The sequence below is a fragment of the Podarcis muralis genome, chromosome 1 (assembly GCF_964188315.1).
Source record: "Podarcis muralis chromosome 1, rPodMur119.hap1.1, whole genome shotgun sequence".
In the NCBI taxonomy this organism is placed as follows: Eukaryota; Metazoa; Chordata; class Lepidosauria; order Squamata; family Lacertidae; genus Podarcis; species Podarcis muralis.
The window spans coordinates 136,174,589-136,192,020 of NC_135655.1; the positions used below are offsets into that span (position 1 = coordinate 136,174,589).

The 17,432-nt window shown below is 43.0% G+C and overlaps 1 protein-coding gene across 1 annotated transcript in view; it reads right to left on the reverse strand.

The window, feature by feature from the left end:
* Positions 1–17,432, reverse strand: part of CPS1 (carbamoyl-phosphate synthase 1) — a 161,802-nt gene that overhangs the window by 39,305 nt on the left and 105,065 nt on the right. The window contains exons 22-27 of the mRNA XM_028704780.2: positions 16,979–17,120; positions 12,753–12,818; positions 7,549–7,612; positions 6,456–6,637; positions 4,402–4,596; positions 3,174–3,241 (exon numbers count right to left, since the gene is read on the reverse strand). Coding sequence (XP_028560613.2) covers positions 3,174–3,241; positions 4,402–4,596; positions 6,456–6,637; positions 7,549–7,612; positions 12,753–12,818; positions 16,979–17,120 — 717 coding nt within the window. The remainder of the gene's footprint in view (positions 1–3,173; positions 3,242–4,401; positions 4,597–6,455; positions 6,638–7,548; positions 7,613–12,752; positions 12,819–16,978; positions 17,121–17,432) is intronic.

Genomic DNA, 17,432 nt, shown 5'->3' on the forward strand with positions numbered 1-17,432 from the left:
GGGATCTCTAGTTATTTTTTATTAAACATTCCACTGGAACTAATGAGGATGAAACCATTAAAGCTATGTGGAAGTTATTCCATGTGCCAATTACCTTCAAAAGAAGAGTAAACCTCCTTTTGCAAGATGTCCCTGTCTTTCTAAACAAAAGATCAGCACTTCAGACAGATCAAAGAACTCCTTCTAGGCTTGAGAATCCTGTGGATTGCTTTAAAAAAACCCATTCAAAAGAGGTTTTAATTGAATTATTTAACGGTAACTTACAGTTAATCATATCACGAAGGCCTTTTGCACTTATCAGATTCCCACCCCCTGCTTAAACATTCTTTCCACTTCCTTCAGTGCCAGGGTTGCATCCCTCAGATGGATAGTTTGCCTCTCTTTTATTATCAGAAGGCTTCAACTCAATTTCCATCTGCACTTGCGAACTGTGCTCAGCAAACTCTATTTCTCTTCCTACCCTCTCATCTGTGAATAAGCACTTTGCCACATTAAGCTTTGTTGAGGGAGTATTTAGAACATCTCTGCGCATTGATTCAGCTCATTCCCAGCTCTCCTTGTTTTGTTTTGTCAGCCATATCCTGAAAGAAAAGCAGCTGCCACGGCACATACTTGTCATAAAACTGTTACAGGTGAAAGAGAATTTCATATTGAAACTCAACACAACACAGGTATGCCTATATTTCTCAATAATTGAAAAACGAGGCTGGCAAGATGCGTGTTGTGACATCCTTAGGGTAACGTACCATGTAATAATGTATTATTATTATTATTATTATTATTATTATTATTATTATTATTATTATGTTAGGTTCCAGGAGGCCAACAGCCTCTCAGGCATGCCACTGGGCTACCGACAGACCAGGTCCACTTACGGGGGGCCAACCGCTAGCTTTGCTCACTGCTGCCAGGTTTCCAACTTACCTTCAATTAAGCAAAATTAGTCTATTTGTAAGGAGGGTTGTCACCACCCTTTGGAGCTTTTGTCTTGTAATTGTTGTTTCACGTGGTATATGCCTTACATTTTGTTATACAAGAAATTCTCTACTGATCACTATAGGAGTGGAAAATACGTGGGATCCAACTCCAAAAGGACAAATTCTATTTATCAAACCAGTGTTGGGTGCTAGAGATAGGGACTATGATGGGGTGCAGACTTTCCTGCTGTGGGCAGCATGTCAAATGTGACAGTGCTAACAGGATGGCTCCACTAGAAAGAAAGCAGACACCAACTTTGCTACAGTTTTAGCACATGCTGAAAACCCGGGAACTGATTCTGTTCAACTTCAGCCCAGCTCAAACCCAAGATCTGCTGGGATGAATTTGGGCCTATGCCATCGTAACTCCATCCTAGTTCTGCCAGGAGTTACGCATGACTTAAACTGACATAAGTTTCACCAGCTTCCCAGAATTAGGATTGCTCAGCTACTCTGTTTTTAACTACATTGTATGTTAAGATTACTGTACTACTTCTATTCTTGTACACTTGCCAGAAGCATTTACATGACAGGTGGTATATAAATCTTTTAAAATAAAAAATAAAGTGAATAAAATGGCTAGATCTACTTCACCACTCCTAGAGTAAATGAGAGAAACGAGGGTTATTATTATTTTTCTTTTTAGCAAGGATGACATTCTGTGATTTACTAAGGGCATTCAACTGACTTTCATATTGCCCAGTACATGTGAGAATGTTTTGACCCATCTTCCTGGACCTTTTAGAATCTTAAGATATTACCAGTAGCTGTCAATTTATCTACATTTCTGACAGTATAGCATGCATACACACACATTAGGTGACATCTTTTCTTCTTTTGAAGAGGGTATACATGGGGAGGTCCCAACACATTTGTGTGGGCAGCATTTGCCAAGATATTGTTCCCAATACTTCCATGTGACTTTTTAGACCTGCAGGACAGTGACTGTACGTACACCTCATAGCTGGTACTGAAGCCGTCAAAGATGGATGCATGAAGGATCAACTGAGCTGCTAAACAGACATATCAGTTAAGAGCATCTGAGTGGGCATTATTCACAGAAAACAATAGTATCACCACTACTATCTTCTAGGATTTGAAGCGCCAAAACCCAATTGTCCAGTTAAGAAATCACTTTTTCATGGTGTTGGAGAAAGAGACTTTTCAGACTGTTTACATGATCCAATTTGATTGTGTTTTTCAGCTTTGTAAAAGCCCATAACAGATCTTAAGGCAGGAGCACTCCTGCATCCATCATCAGGTGCTCCTGAGCACCAGCAGCAGCAGTCATCATCGTCTCTGCTCAGACGGATCTGATGCAAGCAAGCAGGAAGCAAGAAAGCGAAGGGAAATAATTGCTGCCCAGACTAGAGTGGCTTCCAAGAAGTAAGCCTTAGGAGGAGACGGCTGAAAAGTATGTAGGCTGAGGAGCAGGATAACCCAGGGTACTCTGGGAAGGGAAGAAAATACGTGAAGATGGTCACTCGCTTGGATGGCTTTGGAAAAAAGAGGATGGGGTAAATTCATGGAAAGTCAGTCAATCCACCCGTGAGCCAGGACTGCCAAATGAAACATTCATATCAGCTGCTGATGTGGGGCAGGGGAGCTGGAGAGAAACAGAAGCAACAGAGAGTGAATGTTGCCTTCATGCCCTGCTTGGGACTTCTCCAAAGCAGGTGGTAGCTCACTACTGTGAAAAGGAGGTTGAGCTAGATAGCTTCTTGGTCTGACCCACCAGGACTCCTCAGAGAATTCGCCCAAGTGCTTTGAGTGAAGGGACATGGGCAATATGGGAATGGGAAAGTCAAGGTTAACCGCCAGCTGCTACGTAGGGGACCCCAGGTGAGGAGACTCTTCTGATTTGGAAACTGGGGAGCAAGTAGCCCTAACATTGGTTTGGTGCAGCCGGTCCAAAGTCAATGCTCTGTAATCAGTGAGATGCTGACAAATGGCAAAATGACTAAGAACCCTACACTGAAGTTCTTAATACAATATTAAGTTGAGAGAGCCTGCTGTTGGCTCAGATATATGAGTGCCAGGCAGGTCTAATACTTTTTCATTATCTCGGTACCTATCAGACCTCAGCTTCTTGGTCTAAAAACTGAGCAGCTTCCATAGGTAGCACAGCGGTATCCTGATAGTGCAAACAATGTAGGAAGTTCAATTTACATTGTCAAGGGCGGGGGAGAGGCTTACCTCAAAACATAGGAAGGTCTCAGCAAGCACGGGTAGCCAACCAAGTTAGCAAATTCAACAGCATTCTCCTAAAAAGTTGGGAAAGGATCTTTTTTTATATATAAGATACTGAGAATGCCTAGACATGTTTGTACAAGTAAAATCTGGATACGTTCTCAGTCTTTGGTGTACCTGAATAAGCTAATCTGTATATGGAGGAGCGGAAGAGTGTTCTCAAAGGTTTTTAGAAGAGAGAAGGAACTTAACCACCCTGAATGGTGATATCACACAGCAGGTCACAAAAGAAGCCTTGCAAATGAAAGTGGGGTGCTTAACATTTTGGGTGTGTTTGAACCATCATTCTGCATAATGCAAACAACCCTAGGAGGCAAAGCTCAGCAACAGGTGACAGGGTTGGGCTAGGCCACTTATCTGACCTCTCTCTGGCTGCCACTGCTGCATGTCAAGACAAGGAGGGGGAAGACGAGGTGGCGATGAGGTTGGCACAGTGCAGGTGCCACAGCAGAGCCCATCTGGTGCTTCTGCCAAGGTCTTTGTACCACACCTACCCCATCCTTCCCCACTCCACCCTGGTATGCAGGGAGGCCAGGTGCGGCCCCCACCTCTCTGTCTGCTCCTGCCAAAGCTTGAGGTCTTGTGCCTCCTTCCACTCTTCCATGTGGATACTTCTGCTTAACCATGTTTGTCATTTCAGCCAAACCATGGTTAACAATAGCTATGGCTCGTTTGAAACAAGTCAGCTTGTTTCAAACAAACTACAATTCATGCTAGTTTCTCAGGCCAGAGGAAACAATGTTGTGGGTAATAAAAAATGGTGACACAGAAAGAGGGGAGGGGGAGCATGGAAGGTTCTCCTGGGCTCTCTGGACAGGCATGGCAGAGCAAAAATAACCCCCCACTCAAAATTCCTGGACACCAAAAGTGCTTCCTAAAAAATTCAATGCCTCAGAAACTGACCTGTAACTGTAACTGACTAAAAAAATGAACAGAACACAGTGTGATAGGAGGAAACTCATCTTCAAAGCCCTCACATGTATAGCAAGGAATAAACCCAAGGAAAGGATTACGATCCAGCTAGGGCACAAGCTTGCTTGCTCCTACATCCATGCTGCAGGATGAATGCACCCTTCTAAATACGAACAAAGAAAATTAATTGTGAACAGTGGCTTAAGCCTTCAACTGCTGTTCCTTAAATTACTAAACACAGATTAGATGTATGTCTACATACCAAGGAATTAACTGCTTTCCAGGGTGCTTGAGCTATTTGCAGCTCATCAAGAACAGCAGAGAATGTAGATCGATCCTCTGCCCGGTCAATCTGCAGCGGGTTAGTGCCCATAATTCTAACTCCATTCCGGTAAAGTGGCACAGCCAGGTTGTTTGGAATCTGCCCTCCTACAGAGATGATGCAGCCATCGCATTCCTATAGAAAATGAGAACAGAGAGAAACTTAGACCAAAAAAAAAAAAAAAAACCACACACCACAAGTTGATTCTGTGCAGCTCCTTGCCAAACTAAACCATCTATTAGCACAACCAGAAGCAAGGTAGAGAACAGCTTGGATCCAGAGAAGGATGAGATTCCAGTAATTGTCTTGCTCTATTCTGCCTTGGTTAGACACACCTGGAGTCCTGTATCCAGTTCTTGGCCACAATTTAAGAAGGATATTGACAAGCTGGAACGTGTACAGAGGAGGGCAACCAAGATGATGGAAACCAAGCCTTATGAGGAACGCTTGAAGGATCTGGGTATGTTTAGCCTGGAGAAGAGGAGACTGAGAGGAGGTATGATAGCCATCTTCAACTATCTGAAGGGCTGTCACATGAAAGAAGGAGCAAGCTTGTTTTCTCCTAGCTTCAAGTTACAAGAAGAGAAGTACTTTCTGGTGGTTAGAGCTGTTTGACAGGGGAACGGAATCCTTTGGGAGGTGGTGGACTCTCCTTCCTTGGAGGTTTTTAAGCAGAGGTTGGATGGTCACCTGTCAGGGAAGTTTTAGTTGAGTTTCCTGCATTGCAGGGGGTTGGACTAGATGACCCTCAGGGTTGCTTCCATAATTCTATTATTGTTTTACTTTCTCATACATGGAATTTTAAGCTTCCCACTTTGATACCCCCAAAACAACTCTCTGTAAAAAAGGGGTGTTGTCCTGAGCAGCACCCTGTGGGGTGAACCAGTCCCACGGGTTGTTGCAGCTCTGGCTGCCAAAGCCCCAGTTAACCATTCTCTCCTCCCAGTAAGCTCCAGGACAATATGAAAGAACCCTCCCTCCCTCCTCTAGTCCGACACCACTAGCACTACTTTTGTCTGGGCTAAGTCAGGTGGGCCAGTTTTAAAAACAGAATTCCAAAGGAGTCACATCATGAACCCTGACTGCTAATGGGCGACCTGGTGCTCTGACCTCGAAAGGGCACTTGGCCTTGTTCCTAACAAAAGGAGTGTTCTCATGTCTCAAGCCTGGAGGCTTTTCACCTGGCATCTTTGAATCCCCCCCCCCCCCCCAATAAGAGAGAGAGAGAGAGAGAGAGAGAGAGAGGGAAAAGGTACTTGACAGGTGGTATTAATTGGATTGCAGCTCATGCTGCCCTAGTAGGAGACAGGGTCAAGAATTCAAGCATTTTAGGAACAGAGTTGCAAAGAAAATACATTTTTAAGTATTCTGCTTAAGCACTTTGCCGAGCCAAAGGTGACAATGAGACTGACTTTGCAAAATGGAAGGTTTAGGAAACCTTGGTTTATATTCTTCTGAGACTATTTGGGTTTTTTACCCCCTGTTGGGAGGTGTCCAAGATGATGAGCAGGCTGAGGCAGCACAGAGACCTTCAAAAACTGCTGCACATCTATCAGAGCAACTTTTTGAAAGCTGTGTTTGGCATTTGAAAAATCATGTTAGCTTCAATGGCATTGTCCTCATGCATAAAATTAAGCATGTGTGTAATTGCTTTCACAATCACAGGTTAAAACTAAGCTCAGCAAGGGCAGGACAATTTGATCCATAAATAACTGTGAAATAAATTAAAGCAGCTTGTAAATACTGTGCAATATGTCATCTTTGGAAAATAATTCTCTATTTATTTGGCAGTCATTATGGAGCAGTTGGTTAGGAACTGCAATGCCATGCAAAATATAATGCCAGGGTCTTTTTTTTAAAAAAAAGAAGTAGTGCCCAGCCCAAGGGGACAACGAGACGGACTTTGCAAACTGTTTGGCATGGTTTAGGAAACCTTGGCCTTGATTCTTATTTTGAGGCTGTTTGGATTTTGGATTAAAAAATAAATAAAATACCTCCTGTTGGTAGATGTCCAAGATTCTCTCCAGGGACAGCTCATCGAAGTAGAGCCTGTCACACTCATCAAAATCCGTGCTCACTGTCTCCGGGTTGCAGTTCACGACAACTGTTTTCTTACAGAGCTGTCGCAATGTGCGGATGCAAGAAACGGCACACCAGTCGAACTCCACACTGCTCCCTGCCAATGAAAGAGCAAAACCAGGTGAAGTTTTGAAAGGAGATCATGGTGCAGGCAGGTTTTAAAACATCAGGAGGGCATCTGAAGGGCAGAGCAAAGATTCCAACTGCCTCCGTGTAAGCCTCCCAGTAACTCAAAACCTGTGCAAACATCAGCAATACCTGTGAACGACTGAGTTCATAGAATCATAGAGTTGGAAGAAGCCTCCAATGCCAGCTAGTCCAACCAACTGGCAAAGCAGGATATCCACTGCTAAGGTACTTCTGGGAGGTGCCATCCAATCTCTGCTTACAAAACCTCTAATGAAGGACAGTTCTATCACCTTCTGAGGGAGGAACTATTGTCTGTACCATCTGTACCAAGTTTTCACTACTGTTTTTGAATCCTTTTCTTGTCATTTGAAGCCACTGGCCCAGACCTCTGGAGCAAGAGAACACAAGTCTTCTCCCTCAACTCCATGACAACCCTTCAGATTAATTCTCTCTTCCCCAGATGAAACACACCCAACTCTTTCACCCCTTCTCCACAGGACTCCAGGTCCCTTTGCCATCCTTGTACTAAATAGCACCTTCCTGGAACTAGTTCAGCAGTTCATAGGTCTGACTGGGGGCCCATATTCCAAAGCGGAAGGGAAAATCTCATTCACCATCTCTTAATTGTGCTTACATCTATACCAGCACTTTTTTAATTTGTATTTTTAGAACTAGTCTAAAATCTTTGGCAAAAATAGAAATGGCTTTGGTTCTACATGGACAAAATGCAATGTTCTAGCAACGACACAACGTAAATTTTGCATGTGGAATTCTAGGACAATGTGAAACTTTATTGCAGAAGAGGGTGCCTAACACACCTAACACACTTTTACAGGGTCTTCTAGTCTGGAAGGCAGAGATACTAAAAACAAGATTTACCTATGTGATATGGTCCACAACCCAGCACCATCGTTCCATGGTCATCAAATTTTACATCATGCTCCTAAAATAGAACACAGTACGCAAAGTCATCCAGTATTGTTCTCAAAAGCATCCACTGCACCCATGAGAAGAAACCATTTATGCCTTGCAGTTCTTTATTTTTAAATTTTTATTACTGGGACTTAACTTTGACCTCATTTAGTTTACTTGAATGCCACTGAATTAAACAGATTTTTGGAAACTCAGATTTACCTTAATTGTAGGACCAATTTAAATATTCTTTTTTTAATAATTGCTTTATTGATTATAAAAAAAGAAAAAACCAGTCAAAAAAGAAAAAACCCCAAGGGTATTACAAATTACAAAAAAAAAATTCTTACAACACAACTTCTATTATGACTTCTATTCACCCCATCCAGAGTCCCAGGTTTCTTTTGAGTAGCGCACTTTTAATTATCACTCCAGACTTCTCCCAAATTCTTATTTTCAGAAAGTTTTCTGGGTTAATAAAGGGGTCATTCTAAGCCTGCCAGAGGATTCACAATTTTGCAATGCTCTTTAAGATATTTTCTGTAAATGTCCCACTCTCTAGTGAACGTTTGTTTTGTATTATCTCTAATTCTTCCTGTCATCCTTGCTAATTCTGTGTATTCTAATAATTTCGTCTGCCAGTCCACTTTGGTCAGGGTGGAATCTCCTTTCCATTTTTTGGCTATTAAGATTCTTGCTGCCACTGTTGTGTACAAGAACATCTTCCTCACATTTTTTTGGCATGTCTATACCTATTATACCCAGTAGAAAGGCTTCGGGGGGGGGGGGGTTTGCAAAGGAGATTTTATTTTTATTTTTTAAAGATATTTATTAAAATTTCAGAAATACAGCAAATTTCACAACACATAGTAAAAAAGAAAAAACACCATACAGACAACAACAAAACACAATAAAAAACCCATCATAAAAAACAAAAAAGAAACAACAACATAAAAAAGAAAAAGGCCATTTTCTTGAATAATATTCTCATAGCCCTCTTTCTGGACTCCCTCACATCTCCCTTTTCTGTGTTCCCTTTTACAAAATCATGTTCAGCAATACCTCACCTTTTTTCAAATCTTAATTCATATTATAAACTTCAGCTATTATGCCTCTATTCTTCCCTCCACTTTTTCATATTGTTTAGGTTTGACATAATATTATTCTGACTTCACCTTTGTTCTGTATATCATTTTTGCATAGCTTTAACTATATCACTAATGCCATATTATCTTTATATCCCGCATCATTCTAACATTCATACAGTTTACAATGCTTTTGCAAATAGTCTTTAAATTTCTTCCAGTCCTCCTCCACTAGCTCTTCTTCCAGGTCTCGGATTCTGCCAGTCATCTCCGCCAGCTCCATGTAGTCTATCAGTTGCATCTGCCATTCTTCCAGGGTGGGCAAATCTTGTGTCTTCCAATGTTTTGCGGTAAGTATTCTTGCTGCTGTTACTGCGTACATAAAGAAAGTTCTATCCTTCTTTGGCACCAATTGGCCAACAATGCCCAATAGGAAGGCCTCTAGTTTCTTAGGGAAGGTATATTTAAATACCTTTTTCAGTTCATTATAGATCATTTCCCAGAAAGCCTTGACCCTTGGGCACGTCCACCAAAGGTGAAAGAATGTTCCCTCAGTTTCTTTACATTTCCAACATTTATTATCTGGCAAATGATATATCTTTGCAAGCTTGACTGGGGTCATGTACCACCTGTATATCATTTTCATAATATTTTCTTTTAAGGCATTACATGCCGTGAATTTCACTCCGGTGATCCATAACCGTTCCCAGTCAGCAAACATGATATTGTAGCCAATGTCTTGCGCCCATTTTATCATAGCTGATTTGACCGTTTCATCTTGAGTATTCCATTTTAACAGCAAGTTATACATTCTTGAAAGTACCTTAGTTTTAGGTTCTAACAGTTCTGTTTCTAATTTCGATTTTTCCACCTGGAAGCCTATTTTTTTATCCACATTAAAAACCTCTCTAATTTGACGATAATGTAACCAATCTCGCACTTTGTCCTTCAATTTCTCAAAACTCTGCAATCTCCATGCGTCTCCATCTTTTTCTATTATCTCCCAATATTTTGGCCACTTGGCCTCCATATTAAGTCTTTTCTTCCATTGGTGATAGCCACCTTGGGGTCTTATTTTCTAGTAAATCCTTGTATCTTGTCCAGACATTAAACACTGCTTTCCTGACAATATGGTTCTTAAATGCTTTATGAGCTTTAACCTTGTCGTACCACAGATATGCATGCCACCCAAACACATTGCTAAACCCTTCCAAATCCAGAGTGTCAGTGTCCTCTAGAAGTAGCCAATCTTTCAACCAGCAGAAGGCTGCTGATTCATAATATAATTTCAAGTCTGGCAGGGCAAACCCCCCTCTTTCTTTAGCATCAGTTAGTATTTTAAATTTTATTCTGGGCTTCTTGCCCTGCCAGACAAACTTAGAGATATCCCTCTGCCACCTCTTAAAACAGTCCATTTTATCCACAATCTGCAAGGTCTGAAACAAAAACAACATTTTTGGCAATACATTCATTTTTATAGCAGCAATTCGACCCAACAAGGAAAGCTTCAATTTTGACCAAATTTCTAGATCCTTTTTGATTTCTGACCAGCATTTTTCATAGTTATCTTTAAATAAATTCAAATTTTTAGCCGTCATATTAACCCCTAGGTATTTCACCTTTTTAACCATATTTAACCCTGCCTCCTTCTGAAACCTTTCTTTTTCCATAGTTGTCAAGTTTTTTTCCAAAACCTTAGTTTTTTGTTTATTCAACTTAAATCCCGCCACCCGACCAAATTCCTGAATCAGTTCTAAAACTCTTTTCGTACTAGATTCTGGCTCCTGTAATGTCAAAACCAGGTCATCTGCAAAGGCCTTAAGTTTGTATTGTTTCGCTCCGACCTGAATTCCTTCAATCAACCGGTCCCTTCTGTTTGCAAAGGAGATTTTAAACCTCTTTTTGAGCTCATTGTATATTATATCCCAAAATTCCCTTATTTTCTTACAATTCACATGTAAATCATCGTACCCTCTGCCTCTCTACATCTCCAACAAATGCCTGGTTCTATACATTTTTTGCCAATTTTGATGGTGTTAAATACCACTGTTAAAGCATTTTCATGAAGTTCTCTTTCAGGGTATAACATGCAGTACACTTCAAGTCTTCCCTCCATAGTTTTCCCCAGGCTTCCATTGGAATATTATAGCCAAAGTCTCTGGCCCATTGGACCATTTCCAATTTAAATTCCTCCTCTTTGACTTCCCAGTACAGGAGTCGTCTATACATTTTAGAGAGTGGTTTCTCTCAATTTAAAGATTCTGATACACTCCTGTGAGATGCATTCTGTGTCTTGCTGAAAGGTAGTGGCACGAATAATCACATAATACAGGAAGGAATACACCAATTTAAAGTAGCCTTCTAATCTTACCAACGATTAATGTTGGCTTACAGAATATTGTAGCCATAATGAATGCTTTTAATTAAAGGACACCATTGAAGGTACAGACTCACACCAGTGAGGTCACAGTGCCCTTATCCATTATGCTACTGAGTTCAGAGCCCAAAAGCAAGAGCTATGCCTAAAGAGTCCCATTGATGAAGAGTGGCTCAATTGACTCAGGGCCACTGTTTCATAGAAAGTGGAGGATGGAGGTCTGATTTAAAGAGCAAAAGGGCTGGATAGATGAAGAGTGCAGACACCATCACTTGCCTCTCTTTACTCCCTGCAGCCCCACCTCGCTCCAAGCATTTTTGCTCCAGCCAGGTTCACTTCTATCGATCTATCGATCTATAACAGACAGCCAAGTCATATAACAAGTTGAAAAGGGCGACTACAGAAGGACTAAACAGATAGCTTGATTTGATTATTTGTATCAATAGTTGAGTAATGCTTCTGTCTAGGAAGGAGCATCTGAAGCTGCCACATTATGTGTCAGACTAAATTATCTGACAGTCTCAGCACAGTCCACTCTGACAATCAAGCCCTTTCCAAGCACCTGCTTCCCCCACAAACCTTTTCAACTGGAGATGTTGGGGTCTGTGAACCCAGGTCCTTCTGCTGGCAATGCAGATGACTCTTTGGGCCTTTGATAGCTCACCTGTTATTCACATTATGCTAGCCCAGGAAAATGTCCATTATTAAAGGTTATGTAACATGGTCATTTTGCCTGGCCTCAACTCAGGCTAATAGGCTTTAGGAGTTTTGTGTATAAGAGTTGTATTGCTACGCCTGTCTGGGAATCTACCCAGCTACTTTCCCAACTGCCTCAGCTAAGCATTGTCCTCATTCTTCCTACTGCTTTCACTATGTACTAAGTGACTTTGATTCCTAACAGTTTGTGTTCTGATCTTCAACTCTTGCAGAGATATGCACCAAACTGATTTGGCATTACTGTACTGGCTCTCTGGCCCTTTTGGTTTGTGCCTCATGCTTCAGTGGCATTCAAGAGGTCAGCCTCACCCTCCGTCCAAACCAAACCTCCCTTTCTTTCTTGTAACTCACATCCCAAAAGCTATTTCTAATGCATTGCCCCAATGCCCATAAAGCTGCTCCAAGTAATCACCTACTTCGCATTCATTTTTACAAATTGCCAGGGAGTTAGCATTTTCATTATGCAATTCATTGTCAGTAAGTGGTGTGAAATGGGATGGGACAGAGCTACCCACTGTGCTCAAAACGCATTGCACCACGTAAATTGAATTTGGTAGAGAGAGGTTCAACTTTGCAAGAAGAAGTGGGGGGAGGAGGAAGCTCCCGTCTCACAAGCAAAACTTGCAGCGATTGCTCTCTCATTGGTAGTCCAGAGCAAAGAGCAAAGGCTTCCTGTTTGTTGCTTATAGATGTTGGAACTTAAAGAACAAAACTGTGGCTCTGTGGGTAAGATTTTTCATGGCTTGTATCCCTGCAATGTCTGCTCAAAAGGACTATAACGCTCCCAGCTACACTTTTACTTTCTCAATAACAATAGTAGGTAAACATTTCCACCCGTACTCCAATGGGATTATGCCTCTGCCAGCTGTTCTAACCCTTCCCTGAGGTATCCCTGGAGTGAGTGAATTTGAGTTGCAAGGTCAATAGATAGTAATGGGAGAAAATACATCATAATACTCTGCAGCTATACAGAAGTAAACAATAGCACTTACCTGACCATTATATGTGACATAGAGGTAATTAGTTACAGCAGGGTATTCTCCTGCCAGTGTGTCAATCTGCAGAGGAAGGGAAGAAATGGTAAATGTGAACACAAAACTATTTTCCAGGCCAGGATTTCATGCTTCACATTTTCTTGCTTTCCACTCAGTGAGTCTCCAGGCTCACTGCTTTCTCTCTCCTCCCTGCTCAAGTACTTATATAGACAATACACCAGCATCCCATATAGAGGGATCTGGTTCACTGGTTTGCCAGAAGCGGCTTAGTCATGCTGGTCACATGACCCGGAAGCTGTACGTCGGCTCCCTCGGCCAATAAAGCGAGATGAGCGCCGCAACCCCAGAGTCGGCCACGACAGGAACTAATGGTTGGGGCCCCCTTTACCCTTTAGGGATATGGAATGTATTTTCCAACTGCCAACCCTCATGTCACCAAAATGACACCATCCACACACAAGCAACCTCCAGGGACCCCAAAGATAGCTAAAGAATAAAATATCCTAAGGAGCGGAACCCAAAGGAGGGGAAATAGCCCAAAGGAGACCAAGCATGCTCATCTGGCACAAAAAGTTGAATGACCGTTGGGGAGGCAGAAACAGAAGCATGGGACCTCATGAAGAGGGCATGTCTGACAGGTTGGACCCCTGGACAGGAGCACAACCATACTGCAACACTTGATTGTAGCTTCCATGTGTTAGTTTTTAAAGCTGCTATATTGCATTTTGCAACTAACTACTTGTCATCATCACTGGGATTGTTGGTTATTTAGTTCACTGTGGGCAGTGGTATTCACAGGGGCAGGATCTCACACAACTAGTTTCGCAGAGCCAGGAAATCTTTTTGCTTGTAGTTCTCAAACAGTAACCACACATTTCACATAGAAATTTGCTTTAAAAACTAAGGGGGCTTTCAAAAACTGTTTGTAATACAACATGGAGGTCTGATGTCCAAAGTCAAAAATCCACCTGGGCGTAGCCAGGTCCTTGGAAGCACCTAAGTACTGCCTAAAATAACCATTATGCAGCTTCCAAATGCCGGTGAGCCTTTGGGCCACATGCAGTCTAATTCTATCCATATTTACTCTGCAGTTCCATGGCTTGCAGCTGTTGCTCCTTGAATTAGTTTGGGCTGTTAGCCCCACACTGTAGGCAGTATCTGACCAAGCAAACCCCTTCTTACCCACTCTAGAGAGAGCAAAGCATAATTGCAGGTCCTTGTAAAAACACAGTACCAAGGGAGGCAGAGAGGGGACGCGAGTGGCGCTGTGGGTAAAACCTCAGTGCCTAGGACTTGCCGATCATATGGTCGGCGGTCCGAATCCCCGCGGTGGGGTGAGCTCCCGTCTTTTGGTCCCAGCTCCTGCCCACCTAGCAGTTCGAAAGCACCCCTGAGTGCAAGTAGATAAATAGGTACCGCCATATTACGGGAAGGTAAACGGCGTTTCCGTGTGCTGCGCTGGTGTGGCTGGTGTGGCTCGCCAGAGCAGCTTCGTCACGCTGGCCATGTGACCCGGAAGTGTCTCCGGACAGCGCTGGCCCCCGGCCTCTTAAGTGAGATGGGCGCACAACCCTAGAGTCGGACACGACTGGCCCGTACGGGCAGGGGTACCTTTACCTTTACCTTTAAGGGAGGCAGAGAGGCAGTCCCTCACATCAGCAGCATGGGAAGCCTGTGTCTAAGAAGAGTGAACCCTTTTCTGTCACAAGCAGAATCGCTTTATGAAGGATAGATTTCCACTGGTCATTCAACTAAAGGACAGGTGGCACTCATGCATTCTGCCAAGGCAAAGCAGCACAAAATTGACACACCTGCCTAAACTAGTTCAGAATGCATTAAGAAAGCCAGGAGAAAGGGGGTATAAACTTGGACAACAGCGATTTAGGGTGCAATGGGCTCTTCAAGTAATTCAATGATCTTTTTAAAAGAATCGGGGGTGAGGGTGGGGGACAGCTGGCAGAACGTTCATATCAATTTCCCTTAATCGAACACCAAAATGTGAAAATGACTATGGAACACCTATGGAAGCAATTGTGACATTGCCATGAATACCAGATGAACGTATTATGCTCAGCGCTATCCCAATGAATACCAAATGAACTTGCAATGATGGGACACTTAAAATAAAGTATTATCCTATAAAAATTTATTGCAGGGAGACAAAAGGAGCCACACGTTTCACGGTCACACAGCACAAAGGGTCAACACCAACTGTTTCCAACCTTCTATATTTTCCTGCTTGAAACCGAAGCAAAGGCAGGTGGTTTAATCCAATGCAAGTTGGAGAAGGAAGGTCTCACTCGCACAACTTCCCAAGGATGTTAAGTGTGGATGAGGGTGGAAATACAGTAATGAGTTTCTGCTATGTATGTTGCGCTAGCATTAACTCTTAACAATTTGGGAGGAATAAAATGAGAAAGTTACATCTAAGAAACTTAAAGCATTTCTCTTGGTGAAGTCAAACCTCTGCGGCTGCTGTGGCTGCAGAGACTGGTAGCTCGTAACTGCTGCCTCCTGCACTATTTAGCAGCACTGAAGCGACTTCCTCGGGGCTCAAGTGTTGCCTTGTCTATGCCAAAGAAATACCACTGCATCCCTGGCCGCTAAACAAAGAGAGCCCACTGTTTCCTCAAAGTGCTCAAAGTGCAAAGCTGCCCTCCAGCTAACTGGGGAATGGGGGGGGGTGTGAAACTTTTCTGCTGCGGCAGGGTCAGCTTCAAAAACTCCCAGTCAGAGCCAAAGTGGACAAAGTCACAGAAGAAACCTGCAGCCTCAACATTCATAGGCAGGCATTGCTAGGCACTTACATTGTGGTTTAGATCCCAGCTGGTCATCTGCCAAAGATTCTTTAGTTTTGATTCTCGCATTGCAGGGGACTGCATTAGGTGACCCTCAGGGTCCCTTCCAGCTCTGCAATTCTATGATGCTGTGGTGCTATGAATTAAGACCAAGGAATTTCTCTTGTGGTCTCAGGAAAACCACTGCCTCTTGTTCATATCTACCTCATAGGAAGGATGTAAGCCAGGCATGGCCAAACTTGACCCTCCAGATGTTTTGGGACTACAACTCCCATCATCCCTAGCTAAGAGGACCGGTGGTCAGGGATGATGGGAACTGTAGTCCCAAAACATCTGGAGGGCCAAGTTTGGCCATGCCTGATGTAAGCTTAAACTTCCACCCAAGAGACCTAATTCCCCCAAACCACGCCCACCGGCCTCACACCTGATGTCAGATGTGGGACAGGTGAAGATATGGCTGCAAAGGAACAAAGGCACTGCCTAATGTTCCTCAGCAAGAAGGGCTCCCCCTCAGCACATATCAACTGACCAGTGCTGAAAGGGTCCACCAGTCAGAGGTGGCCTGTGGGGTGAGGAGAAGAAAAGATCTGGACAGCTAGCTAGACCCAGTTCACCTCCCTGCTCTGTTATGAATTCTGCAGGTGCTGCCATAGACAGGCAAGAAATGAAATAGCTGTGTTAATAGGCAAAGACATGGAGGTGCTGGAGCCTCAGGGCACCTTCCACCAATGCCTGCCGACTGCTTCTCCAAACCCTCAGACAAAATGAACACATGAGAGAGAACTATGGTAAGCATAAACGACTAGTGGAAAAGGTAACCATTGATTCTATAGCCTCAAATTTTCCTTGCTTGTCTCCAAGGAAGTCATCAGGATTCTCCACAGTCACAGCTAACATGGGACTACTTTTCCAAGTGATGAGCAGTTTGTGTAGTCAGGATCTCAGTTTCTCATCTGTAGAATGGAAACAATGTTGCCTCCCTATCTCAAAAGATTAATTTCCACAATGATGAAGCAGATGTGTGTGTAATTATACTAGGGATGCTTCCATGATTATGAAACAGCTGTGTCAGTAATTATACTAGGGATGCTTAAGGAATTTGATTTCTGTGAATTTTGATGCAAACGGAGCTCTTTTGCCCCTTCCAGATTAACATGCCATTGGAATACAGCTATCCTGGGGATCCTATGCTTTCCAAATTTTGTGACGCAGCTAAAAATAAATGATAATCCAAAGATAAATTTTAAAGTGCTAAAACACATTTAGAAAAGCATACAGAATATGTGTTTAAATACAAATTTCCACATGAACCTTTTAAAGAAATCACCTTTATGCAGCAACATGGTGAAATAGACTTATAAATGACCACCTGTGAAACTGACACAAACCCAGAGACAGACTGAACTCTCAATTCGCAAGTTATACCTGTTTCACCCAAGGTGTGACGTTCTTCCTGAGTCTCAGTTCCCTGCTCTGCGCTTCAGTCACTCCAAGACATTTCCCAATCTGCTTATCTGAGAAGCCGATCGCCTTCGCTCTCCTCAGGCTCTCCTCTGGAATCGATTCACTAGGATGAACACAAAAAGAATTGTTATGAATACCACATATTTCATGTTCTTGAGTATTGTCTGCATTTAAAGAGGGGGCAGATTGGAGAGGGACGCAGTGGCGTAGCGTGGGTTGTCAGCACCCGGGGCAAGGCAAGTAATTTGCGCCCCCTAACCCGTGGATTTGCGCCCCCTAACCCGAGGATTTGTGCCCCCTAACCTGTGGATTTGCCCTAACCCCAGATGTTGCGCCCGGTGCGGCCAGCACCCCCCACGCTACGCCACTGGAGGGACGAAAGTACTCAGTGCTAGTACGCAGTTTGAATGTTAAG